This window comes from Pezoporus wallicus, unplaced genomic scaffold (assembly GCF_028554395.1).
Source record: "Pezoporus wallicus isolate ANWC-B61680 ecotype Strahan unplaced genomic scaffold, APGP_CSIRO_Pwel_v1 contig_161, whole genome shotgun sequence".
In the NCBI taxonomy this organism is placed as follows: domain Eukaryota; kingdom Metazoa; phylum Chordata; class Aves; order Psittaciformes; family Psittacidae; genus Pezoporus; species Pezoporus wallicus.
In genome coordinates this window covers 6,412,418-6,424,972 of record NW_026642654.1, presented here as the reverse complement: position 1 = coordinate 6,424,972, position 12,555 = coordinate 6,412,418, and the positions used below count along the sequence as shown (strand labels likewise).

At 38.1% G+C, this 12,555-nt stretch overlaps 1 protein-coding gene across 3 annotated transcripts in view; it reads right to left on the bottom strand.

Annotated features, from left to right (window-relative positions):
* The window catches only part of MBOAT2 (membrane bound O-acyltransferase domain containing 2), a 166,226-nt gene that overhangs the window by 24,669 nt on the left and 129,002 nt on the right, over positions 1–12,555 (bottom strand). For all 3 annotated transcript variants that reach the window (XM_057431886.1, XM_057431885.1, XM_057431887.1), the window contains 2 exons: positions 5,478–5,573; positions 1,732–1,787 (listed from right to left, as the gene is read on the bottom strand). In XM_057431886.1, the coding sequence (XP_057287869.1) occupies positions 1,732–1,787; positions 5,478–5,573 (152 nt within the window). The remainder of the gene's footprint in view (positions 1–1,731; positions 1,788–5,477; positions 5,574–12,555) is intronic.

Here is a 12,555-nt window from a genome sequence, read left to right as displayed (position 1 = left end):
CAGGCTTGTTTTCAATGATTTCTCATGATGGACCCCTTTTAAGTTGTCTATGGTTAAAAATCATTGCTTCAGTATAATATCCATTTCCCCTTTACATCTTTTCTTTGCATCTCCTGACACCAAACCAGGAGTTGCTCCTGAATTCACATTGGTCACATCAACTTTTGAAAGTCACGTTCACACTGTGCTCCCAGCAATGGCCATCATCCAACCCAAGGACAACTGCAATCAGAGACAGTTTTCCAATATAGTATCAGCTACACCCCACGGGCTGACAAAGACTCAAAAGGATATCTGATACGAGGTCAGCAAGGAACAGAATTCCAAGGTTTATCCTCAGAATTCAATTACATCTACAAGAAATTTAGACAAAGTAAATTGGGCTTATGAGGAAAACAGAAATTGTCTGAGTTAATATAAGTAGGGAACAAAAAAATAGACTGGTTTGTGTAGGAAGTTAAGAATACACCTAATTAAATGAAAAATTTGTTTCAAGATTACCAGGAACACTCACATGCTTTTCCCATACCACAACTCCACTATCTGCGTATGATGTCAGCAAATTGAGAACAGCTCTTTCCCCAAGCAAAATAATACGAGAAAGCATTTATCTTTGATACTAGAATTATTACTTCCTCATAATAAGCTGTTCCATCTAGCTTGTGTACTCTGTAGTCTATTTGATTATAGTTTGCAAGACAAATACTTCTGAATAATTTTCTTTGGAAGTTAAACATCAACTAGATATTAAACATCAACCAGCATTATTTATTTTGATTCCTACAAGAATTCTTACAAAAATAGCTTTCCCCACTTTTCATATTCATCTGTGCTGTTTCCTACAGGCTTCTCTAGACAGTGTTGACAAGAATGGAAACAAAATGGAACACCAACAGCACTAAAGCTAGGATGTATACGAGACAAAAACATATTAAACTCCACACATAATGTTACTAAAGACATTTCAGAAGAACAGGTGGCTTGATCCAGGTGGCTGGGGCTACACTCCCAAATCTTCAACCAGCAGCTGGAGCTCCAAGTGATTCAAGCTAATTAGCAAGATTTATTAGATGGTATTATCAAACATTAAAATGAAAATTACCCCTTTGAATTTAAAGGTAACTAAACATTTAGATACCCTACCCAGGAAAACCCACAGTAGGATTCATTTTTGTCATAACTAGAGCCCACTTATCTGACGTATAAATCCGAAGGGAGAAAAGACAGAAACATAGTTTCATAATCTCCCTGTTCACACTGACAAGTTAGTAGCAAGTGTAATTATGATAATAAACAAAATGAAGCACATGATGAAAATCAGCATACATGGCACATATTAGACTTCTAAGAGGTGCTCAATGACTGAAGTGACACGTACTTTTCCTAGCAACCTGTCAGCAACAATGATCTCCAAATTTATTCAGCCGATTCTCAGGATCAATATGCCAGCCCAAAATAATGTCAGTGGTCTTCCGTCACTGGTCCCAGAAGTGCCATTTGTCTTCTGATAAATAGTATCTTCTGCACAATGTAAGCATTTTCAGAGCTTTTGCAGCATCTGTGCAACATTTCCTGGCACTTCATTAGCAAGCATCTAAAGAGTCAACTGAGACACAAAAACATATTTTGTCCTAACACACACACTGGACTAAAGTAACTCACTGACTCATGACTAACTTTCCTAAAATGTATTTGCTATGGATAATTAAACACAGTTCAAAGAAATCTTACCATCATGAATCTCAAATGCCAAACTAGTGATCTTCTGTGTAATTATCATCATTGGACTGTTTTAAGAAAAGAAAGAATAAATTAGAAAAAAGTTCAGCTTTTCTTTCACAGGTAAACATCAGGGAAAGCGTATGTTAATAGTCCAGGTTAGTTACTCTCAACTGGAAGATTTTCAACGCAAGGATAAAGTGATTAGTCTCTGGAGCTCCAACCATTTCAGATTTTTCAATGCAATGAAAATAATTTAATCCTTAGATGCAGTATTTGATAACCTCTGCCTTTTATCGCAGTGTTAGGTTCCACAAACATAGTCAGTGTTTCAGATCTATTTTCCACTAACAGTTTAATTTTTTTTTACAGTGGGAAGAGTAAAGAAAAAAGGGCAATCAGAGCAATTAAGTACATTGTAAATTACTGCAGCACTAAGGAAAGGACAATAAAAATATACCAATGTTGAAAAATATTATACATTATTTAGATATTCAGACCACTTCCACTGTTTCTACTAACACTCAGTCCTATGCTTAATTTTTCCATCTAGAATTATTATTTGCTTCAAGTAAACACATCTGGCAAAACAAAACCCCAGTACAATTTATGTTGGAGCCCACATAAGAGAGTTCAGTTTGTTCTGAGTTTGGTACACTTGAGCAGATCTTAAACTGTCCAAGATACATTCTTCCCTACCTAAACAAGTCAGCTTTATATTGAGAAATTATACAATCTTCACAGTACTTAAGAGCTCTTGCTGATGCAAATCCCAGCACTGAGAACCCCTTAACTGGGGGCAAAGAGAGGATGGGGGAGAGCATGAAGTAAATTATTAGAATTTAAAAATTTAACTTTGGAATCAGATCTCAAAAATGCATCAGGGACTCTGTATTTACCTCATAGCTTCTGAACTGGAGACCAAACAAAACAATGATACTGTAGGATAGGCATATAGTTTTGTTCAAGTCTTTTGACTGCAGTTGGCCTTTTTTAGAACATATTAAAGTTGGCACAGAAAAACAAATCCAACAGCCATCAAGTTCTCCTTCACTGACAGGGAAATGCCAGTGTTCTGCCAGATGGCTCAGTCTGACAAATTCAGTTTTTTTAATGTTATGGCTATTTCAAAACACACAATACTTTCAGTCCTCCAAATGCAATCAAGGAAAAAGGGTTTTCCCTACTGTATTATCAGTGCCCCAAAGTCCTGACACTAAGACTACAATGACAGGCAAGGGTCAGCAAGGAAAGAAACACTAAACAAAACCAGACAGTCTGGAAATCCCTCATATCTCTTTCTACCATTTAAGCTGCAGACTTGCCTGGTGCTGGCAGAAATCATCAACTGATTCTGAACATAATGGGTGGTCCTTCTGTAAGTGGACATGTGACAGCATGGATCCTGCCTGGTGGAAGGATGGAGCCCAGGAGGAGTTCTGTCAGACCTCGTATTAATTCTAGCTGCACTGATGCATCTGTCATTGTTATCATAGCAGACCCCAGTGTTCTTTCGCTTCTCAAGTGGCTATTCCAGTATCATCAAGGATTTGGCTGAGGAGCAACAATCTAGACACTAAAAGAGGAAGAGTCCTTCTGGGAACAGGAAGGCTGAGAACCAGAATTTTAATGATCCGTTTTAGGTGCTGGCAGAAAGGCAAGAAGGCACTGGAAGGCTCACTGGCAGCTGGGATCTGTTAGTACTGCAGCCAGGACCACTCAACCCTGCACAAGCAATTGCACCTCCAGCACGAGGTCTTCTCCACTGTTTCCATTGTCAGTGCACTGATACCTTCCTTTAAACATTTTGCAGATTCTCTGGGACACCTCAGGTGGGTATGGCATGCTAGGAGAAATATCTACATAAACAGATATTCAAAGCTCTTCTGGGACCAACTACTAGACAAATCCATGCCAACATCTTTGTAAGAACTTGCTGGTGCTGGGGTTCAGCCGCTGGTTAGGCAACTTTTATAATTTACTTGAGCTAATTTCTCTTCCCCTAGAACTAGAGAAAACTGGCAGAAAATAGCCCTTTCAGTTCATCTTCTTTCTCCCCCTGTTTTGGAAGTAATCTCTGTCTCAGGCCTCAAGGGAGCAGTCCAGTATATGCCAGATGCATACATCAAGGTCCCAAACTAGTGCATGAAAAGATGGTTTAAATTAGGCAGCTCAAACATACAATCAGAGAGATGGATCTAGACTTCAGAACAGTTCTATCCAGAGCACAGATCTCTTAAATATTTGAATGTGTTCAGACCTAGTAGAAATCTGAGCCAACACCAAACCAAGAGTCACATTTGAGCAATGATGTGCTCAAGCTCTACTGATAGTTTTGGGAGCAGCAACAAACAAGTGCAATTATACTGTTTCTGGAGTAAGCTCAGAGCTTTGATCACTGCCAAGGTTACACATTTTGGCCCTATAGTGAACTGGAAGGGGCAGCATTTGGCTTACAGTTTCATTTGTAATGGTGAAGGTTTAATATAACCCTAATCAGTGAACCTAACTTTAAAGTGCTTTTATGCATATATCTATGCTGCAAACTCTCATTATAGCCAGTGGAGATGTAGCAATAGTCAGAGGCATTTGGCAAGTGACCCAGTTCACACTAAGGTTGAGCTTAGTGGTAGGGCAGCTGAAATGCCCTTCAGGCTCTACTGTCTACATCAGTCAGATGTCCACTGACTACAATTGGAACTTGGATATGTGGCTTGAAGGTAGACACTTGGATGTAGGAGTAAACATAGAAAGATGTTTCAGAAGGAAAGGTCCAGCTAAACATGACAGAAAAGACAAACTTAACCATAAAGCTTTTGGATTCAGCCTACAAGTTAAGTTTCTGGACTACATACTTGTTATCAATGAAGGCTGAAAAGCAACAAGGCTACCAAGGCTACCAAGCACAGCTCCACTACACAATACAGGTAATACTAAACTACAAAGACCACTGACATTCATAGTATTCCTGAAAGTATTTACTGCACTGTTTTAAGCAGACTAGCAAACACTCTCCCCCAAAAATCCATTCTCTCCTTTAAATCACCAAAAGCACAATCACAGTGGCAAACATTTATAGGAAATGTTGTGCTTCGGTTCCTTGTGACTGAAGTAAGAAAGAATCACCAGTTGTGTTGTTTTACTTTCCCTACTTAATTCTGTTTTGCTCCTAATTACTGCTCAAGTCAAATACAGGTTTAAGCTCATGATATAAAATCAGAGCACATATCGACAAAGCTTTCTGTTTCCAAGGGCTGTGTGACTGTTCCACCACACAGGTGCCCCTTTCCTTAGCTTTCCCCTTCTGGAACATGTAACAAAACCAAAAAAGAAAGAAGCTAAACAGCTAAATTCAATAAAACATTCCAATTTTCCTCACAAAGTGGTATCAGACTGTGCCAGGCACACGAGTACATCAGATACAATTCAAGATTCATCATGTTGTCACAGGTGGTAACATAGTTTTAGGAGAAAAAAGTAAAAGCAAAAAAATCATGCACCAAATCCTTTATGGCCTTCAGACAGGAACAGCAGGCAACAGACAAGGCACCAATGGTTCTGACAAGACACAACTGCTCCCCATAGTCTCAATTTGCATGATTAAAGCATAGCTACTTATATATTTTTATGTGTACAAAGACATAAGCACACACCCAGCTTTCTCACAAAGGTTAAAAGGTTGACACGCTTAACTTGGAAAAAACCCAGGTACACCAGCAATCAGGAGGACAAGATGGAAAGATTATTTTTGTCCTTACCCAGAAAAATCAGCGGAGTACTGTCCGTAATCAAAGATATAGACTCTAGTAATTTGGCACACAGTGAGGTATCCCAAAGCAAAAACAAAGCAATACCTGGAAATGGAAAAATAAGCTTTTCAGTTAAAAACCATTAACATTTCACCATTTAACAAACTACCATTTCAGTTTACATCATTGGAGTGTGTAATTACACCTTCATTCTGGTTGGGCTTTTTTGGCAGTATTTATTCTATGCAAGCACAACAACTTATTTTTAATAATACTGTGTACAGTACTCACAAATTCTATTGTCATTAGCCAAAATATTTACTTCCATAATAAACCAGGGTATTTACAATTTCAAGTACCACTGTAAAAACTGGAAGTCCTATAAAGAGAAAATTAATCTGTAAAGTTGGGGGTTTTTTAGTTCAAAGTTAATTTTTCTCTGAGCATAAAAATGTGGCAAATTACACATCAAACAATTTCAATTAAATGTATTTCTATACATTCAAAATTCAGCACCATGAATCCCACTGCTGCTCTTTCCAAAGGAACTGGAAAAGGTAATTTTCAAGTACAACTATTAAAAGACATCCAAGTGAAAAAGGAAGAGGATGCCTTCATGCCTCTTGTGGAAGCTGATCCTCAGCAAATTAAGAACCACCTTACACAAGTATTGTAAATTTAATTTCACATGTAATTTTTTCAGGTCAGGGTTGGGATTCCCCAGCCTTTTTAACATGTACATCTGCACACTAGTGAGAACTGATTTGCCAGTACACCTCACAAAACCTGCCAGACATTCTCCACAGTTAAAAAGAATGGAGAATGCCAGCGGCAACTTAACTAATCCCGTAGGACTTTATGTATGAACTTCACAGTCTTGAAGATTTCCAGATAACTTGGGAAACATTCATGGTAACGTAATCAACCGCTTGTGTCATGTTCACAAGACTAATGTGCAACCCCTACAGCAGACCATACTAGACATTCAGAATTCATACACCAAATGGAAAATCATGACTAGGACTTGTGTGAAACAGTGAGGGACACTACAGGAAGACCTTGGAACATGCTTTTCCTTCCTTTCCTAAAAAGTATTTTTGCCAAAAAAAGTCTCAATGTAAATAATTCTAAGTCTTGGAAGTTACTCTTTAATCTGAAAGTTGCTGTACAGAACACTTGCAGTTTAACCTTTAATTAGGAGTTGTGCTAAATATAAATCATGTCACATGTTAAAACATCCAACCTCCAAATTACAGATTATCTTATATATCAGTAGCTTCATTAAACCACACATTCTTTTTTTGGGAAAAAAGCCCCAAAATAAAACAAATCAAACATGTTTAGGGTGCCTGTTTTAGCAACAGATTCTTTTCTGTTTTCATAAATATTAATAATCCACAAACAGTATTATATTGGGTGGCTAATTGGTACGAAAGTATAATCAGAATCCAACAAAATTACAAAATAATTGGCTTATATATTAAATTATTTCAGCAAGAGAAATAATTTAACACAATGAAATGGGTACGTAGAGGACTGCAGGTATCAGGAACGTGGTACAACGTAGAACTCTAAAATTTTGGGAATTAAAATTTTTCTCAGCTATTTTAAGAAAACCTTCCCACCCCACCACCCCCCAAATCCCAACAAACAAAACCCAGGTTTCACACGGATGAGGAGTATGTGGGTTCTATTTGCCCACACTGCAATCAGTCCCAGTTCTTCCATTCACTAAAAATTCAGTATGATTTTCAGCTTTACCAACCTCTTGATTTACATGCTCAACAACCCCAGATTAAAAGTAACTCATTATGTGCAGATAACTACGTGCTCAGCCACAGATACCATACTAAGCAGCCAAGAAAAAAACACACTGTAGTTCTCTTGAAGAGCATCTCATTTTACCCCCACTGACAAGATCATGTATTCATTAACAGTAGTCTATTCACAGTATATTATATAAAATATTATATATAATAGTATATATATTTATATATATTATATATAATATGTATATATATTTATATATATCTATAATAGTATATATAGCGTATATATATACTACATATATATATAAAATAGTCTAAAATAAACAGAATTGCAAAAGAATCTAAATACAGCTTTCATAAAGTGCTATCCATAGCAGGAATACCTACTTTGTTAGGATAAGAAACACCCTGTGTTATTAGGTCCAGACCCTCAGATGGAAGAAAACAGACAGCAGTTTCTACCTCATATAGTTTATGTTTTAAAACATTTATGCTGTATTTAAACAAGATATCACAAAGACTTCCTTTTGCAAGCAGGAAGGATATGCTGGTAAGTACAACTGAAACAAAACTAATGAATACCCCATTCATTAGTAAAGCACTGAGAAGTCAGAAAACCTTAGGTTCTTTTCTATATAGTTACTATGATACAATCCTATTGAACGTGCAACTCCAAATTCCTATTTTGCTGAAGAAACACATCATTATTCCAGATATCTTTTAAAAGCTTGGCATTCAAGTTTAAGATACATCCGGTCATTTTACTTATTGCATACCTTCCACATGCTGCACTCGAGAAGCATGTGCATTTCCCCAGTTATTCTCCATGCATCCAAGTGTTTCATAAAACTTACATTCCTCTTTAAAATGAATTTTGTGATACTCAATGTTACCCCAGCTCTACATATATGAGGAAATTGAGAAACAGAGAGATTACATGGGTCTCAATACCAAGCTGGGGAGATGCAAGGTCAATTACTAGGCAAACTTATCTGTTATAAAGCTGACAGAACGGACATAACCAGTACATTTCAGTCACACATACACAAATCTATTCTCAGGCGTTCCATGAAAGGTGAAGGACTGATTATATTTGTAGCTAATAGTAGTAGTTTAAATCACATTGTAGTGCCCTGCATTTAGGAATAGACTGAGGCAGCAATTCTACCCAATTACAGAACAGTGAAATGTACAGGGCAGTTAAAGGTTACTTCTTCATCTGCAGGTTCCTGTGGCTTAAATGCCTTCCAGCTTCTACAGCACGTTAACTTTCTGCAATGAAATGACTGGCTTGGAACATGAGGGAAGAGCAGTGGATATTGTCTACTGACTTCAGAAAAACTTTTGATGCTTGATATTCGCATGGACAAGCTGATGATGTACAGGGCTGGACGGGCAAACAGTCAAGTGGATTGAAAACAGGCTGAACGGCTGGGTCTAGAATGTGGTGACCAGTGGCACAAACTTGAACTGGAGGTCAGTAACCACCTGTGTACCCCAGAGGTCAATACCGGGTCTGATCCTCTAACATCTTCATTTATGATTTGGATGATGGGGCAAAGTGCAGTCTCAGCAAGTTTGATAGTGACACTGCAGTGTGAAGAGTGGCAAATACACCAGAAGACCTTGCAATCATCCAAAAGAACCTTGGCAGATTGGAGAAATGAACTGACAAGAACCTCATGACAGTCAACAAGGGGAAGTGCAAAGTCCTGCACCTGGGGAAGAACAACACTAGGCACCGATGTATGCTGGTAGCCACCCAGCTGGAAAGCAGCTTGGCAGAAAAGGACCTGTGGGTCCTTGCGGTCACCAAGTTGAACATGAGGCAGCAACACATCCTTGCAGTCAAGAAGGCAAGAGGGAGGGACAGAGCTTTCCCAAAATCTTTCAAAAAAAAAAAAAACAAAACAAAAAAAAAAACCAAACCACCACCAAACCACAACATCATTTGCTATGACACTTGAGCAAGAGCCCAGCTGGCACCTTGCCTCAAGGAAGCCAGAAACATCTGTCAGATCTAGCATCTGCTATCCTTCACAATACCCTCTTCCAAATCAAAACCTATGAAAAGCCCAGGTAGTAAAAACAGTGAGAAAATTGACACATCCTTTCTTGCCTTCATGATTATACAGCATTTCTCTGGTTTTGCAGTATGCTGACCAAAATGTCAGCCACATGGGTACTTCCAGATTTCCTGGAAATAAACGTTAGCCATCATGACTGACATGGGGCAATTTTTCACAATTCAGTTAATATCCATGCTGAAGTTGTAGAGCAGAAATGGAGGAAAAATAAAAGGCAGCTTAAGCTCCTCACTGAGATTCCAGATTCCACTGGACAATCTAAACCAAAATCTGTCTCCCCACAGAGCAGTGAAACTTGTGTTTGGTGAATAAAACATAGCAACAACTGTGAATTTTAGCTATCTTCCAACTATGTGAGCCACCAGCTTCAAGTTACACACAGCTTGGAAGACTTCAATTTTGCAACTGACGAGGAAAAGACAGGGTCTTGCAACCCATACAATGCTTTTCACCTTCCAAGTGCATCTCTGCATATTAGCCATGACACATTACATCCCTTGTTGATGTAGATCAGGGAAAGTTCAGCAATACGTTCTCCCTGCACGAGACAAAGTTTACAACAGCTTGCGTCATTCCTGTTGTTTCTCCTGCAGGTTTGTGGTGTAACTTGCTCACCATCTTCACTCTCATACAAATCCAGCTTTACCTGAAAAAACTTAAAACAGATCCCAAAGCGCTTTGAAAACTTTAAGTATTCTTACTGCTTCTTACCCTCTTCAAAGACTCATTCTCCAAAACCACCCCTTAAATCAGAAAATTGAGTGAGGTTTTACAGAGCTCATCAACCTGAAGTTTCACCCAACTACAATACAATTAATTACAAGCTGTATATGAATGCAATGGTTTTACCCAAGGCTAAGTTTTTTCCTCCAGAAAAGCAATTGGTCTTAAAAGTCAAAGTTACTCTACACCTGCTACTTGGTGAATAATGTATTTAGTATGTTCTATCCATAAAATTCTACCATTCCTTTAAAAGAAACATACCAACTAAACTAGTTTAAAAAGTATATTCTAATATATTATACATCAATTATAACTTATAACATACTACATAGACACAACACATAGAAAACACTAAGTAAGCAACCTCTCCAAGTAGTACTCTACAGAAAGTGCACATCAAGAGAATTCCATTTTAAAAAAGAACCTACTAGCAAAGAAAATACATTACTCTGTATTATTATTTCTTGTCCAGTCATCTTGTCAAATAACATTAATCAACAGAATTAAGGGTTTCTTACCTGCATATATAAAGCCAAAAAGATTCCTTATATCTGTATGTATACATACATACATACACACACACACAGATACACAGGCTTCAGTTTTTTTACATGAACCTTCTTTCAGTTTCCAGCTTAACATATATTTTCTATCATACTTTCTACTGCTAAACAGGAGTAGCTACATTAAATAGATTTCTGAAGTACCCTTCACAAAACCTCAGCCTCATCCTTGTGCTATCCTTCTTTTTTGTCACTCCTACAAGTTTAGCAGTCAACAGAACATCCACACCAGCACTGCTCATCTACTTCAGTGCAAAACAGTCTGATTTTGTTTGAACAGCTGATTATTTTTTCCCTACAGGCAAAGCCTTTTTATCCAGTGTTGCATTATAAATTTATTCCACGTGATACACCTACCATCCTGCCCACCACATCGTCTATGACAGAGAAGGACATAAAGGCCCCACACAACTGGCAGTACTAGGTCAGGGAAGCCTCCATCTAGCCCAGGATCCAGGACTGTGTCCTCCCCAAAGCAGCAGCTAAAACTCAGATGCCCAAGAAAGCAGATGAGCACAGAAACTACTTCCCAACGCTCTCCCAGACTCAAACCATCAACACCTTGGAAGAGCTGAATTCAAACATGGCAACCATGCATGTAATAACCCTCAGCATACTACACCTCTACCAAATGTTTGCTCCAAAGCACACATCTCTGTCGCCCTTTCTTGCTCCAAACACACTCGGGAAAGATCTGTTGATTTCTGTATTTTCAGCATAGCTACGTACAAATTTGATAGCACAGAATGAGCCAGGAGAACCTGCTTATATAAAGGTGTCATAGCTTTATATTCTGTGGTTTAACAGCAGAACCTCCAGCTTTTACTCATGTTCCTCAGAAACTTTCGGTTGCAAGCTAAGAAAGAAAAAGAGCAGGTTATTTTTAGAGCTTAGTGTCTGCTGATGGGCAAGCCAGGCTGCACACAGGCCCAGGCAAACCATAACAGCCATTTGCTGATTGTATTTACATAAGCACATGAGAGACTTGCATTTTTGTTTAATTTTACCCTTTTGGGGCACTCAGCATAAAAATATTTTGTCAAGCACCTACCATACCTATCTCCATTTGCACAAAATGCATCAAAAATAGAACTGTGACCTTGACAAAGACATGCTTTGGGAGATGTCATAGCAGCTTCTGCTGTTTTAGGCTCTTCCCATGCAGTGGAAGGACAACACCAGAGAATGCCATTTTCTGGAAGAAAGTTAAATAAACCAATCAACACAGGGCACCTTTTCACCAGTTAGTTGGCACACATGGATTTTAGCCTTGAAATGAAGGTTTCATGTCAAGATCTACTCCTCCATTATGTTAGTAAATAACACTTTTTTAAAACATGTAATTATTCAGTTTCAGAAGGCAGCCCTGTCCACCATGTAACATTACACTGCTTTGATTTTTAGGAAAGATGATACAATAGCCTCTAAGTTTTCCCATGTCCTGTGCTGAAATCTGTTGCCTGTATTGGTTTGTTTGGTTTTCCTACTGCTGTGGCAACATTAAAAAACATTAAAAATAAAATTGTCCCTAGTGTCAGAACTGAATTTTTACCACAATGCAGCTACATTGTTTTAATTCTAATGAGCAGAATTAGTTTTCACTATTCACACAGAGAAACTCAACTCTAAGCAGTTAGAACATACAGCAGTTGTTTGCAAAACTTCAGAGGGGAAAACACACATCAAGTAAAAAGGTCCAAAAAGCCAAAGCTAAACATCTATCTAATTCTGTAATTATCACTCATAAGCCAATACAAATATGATTGGAATTAGCCAAGTTTTGATTAAGAATCACAAGGTAAGCTAACCTGCCCCAACCTCCTGTTGATACACCAAGAAGAGACTCCTATTTACACAATTCCTGTTCAAACTATGGATGCACCACTGACATACATTGGTGTTACTCACAAAATTGACCAGTTTTATTAAGTAGTCAGTAACAGAC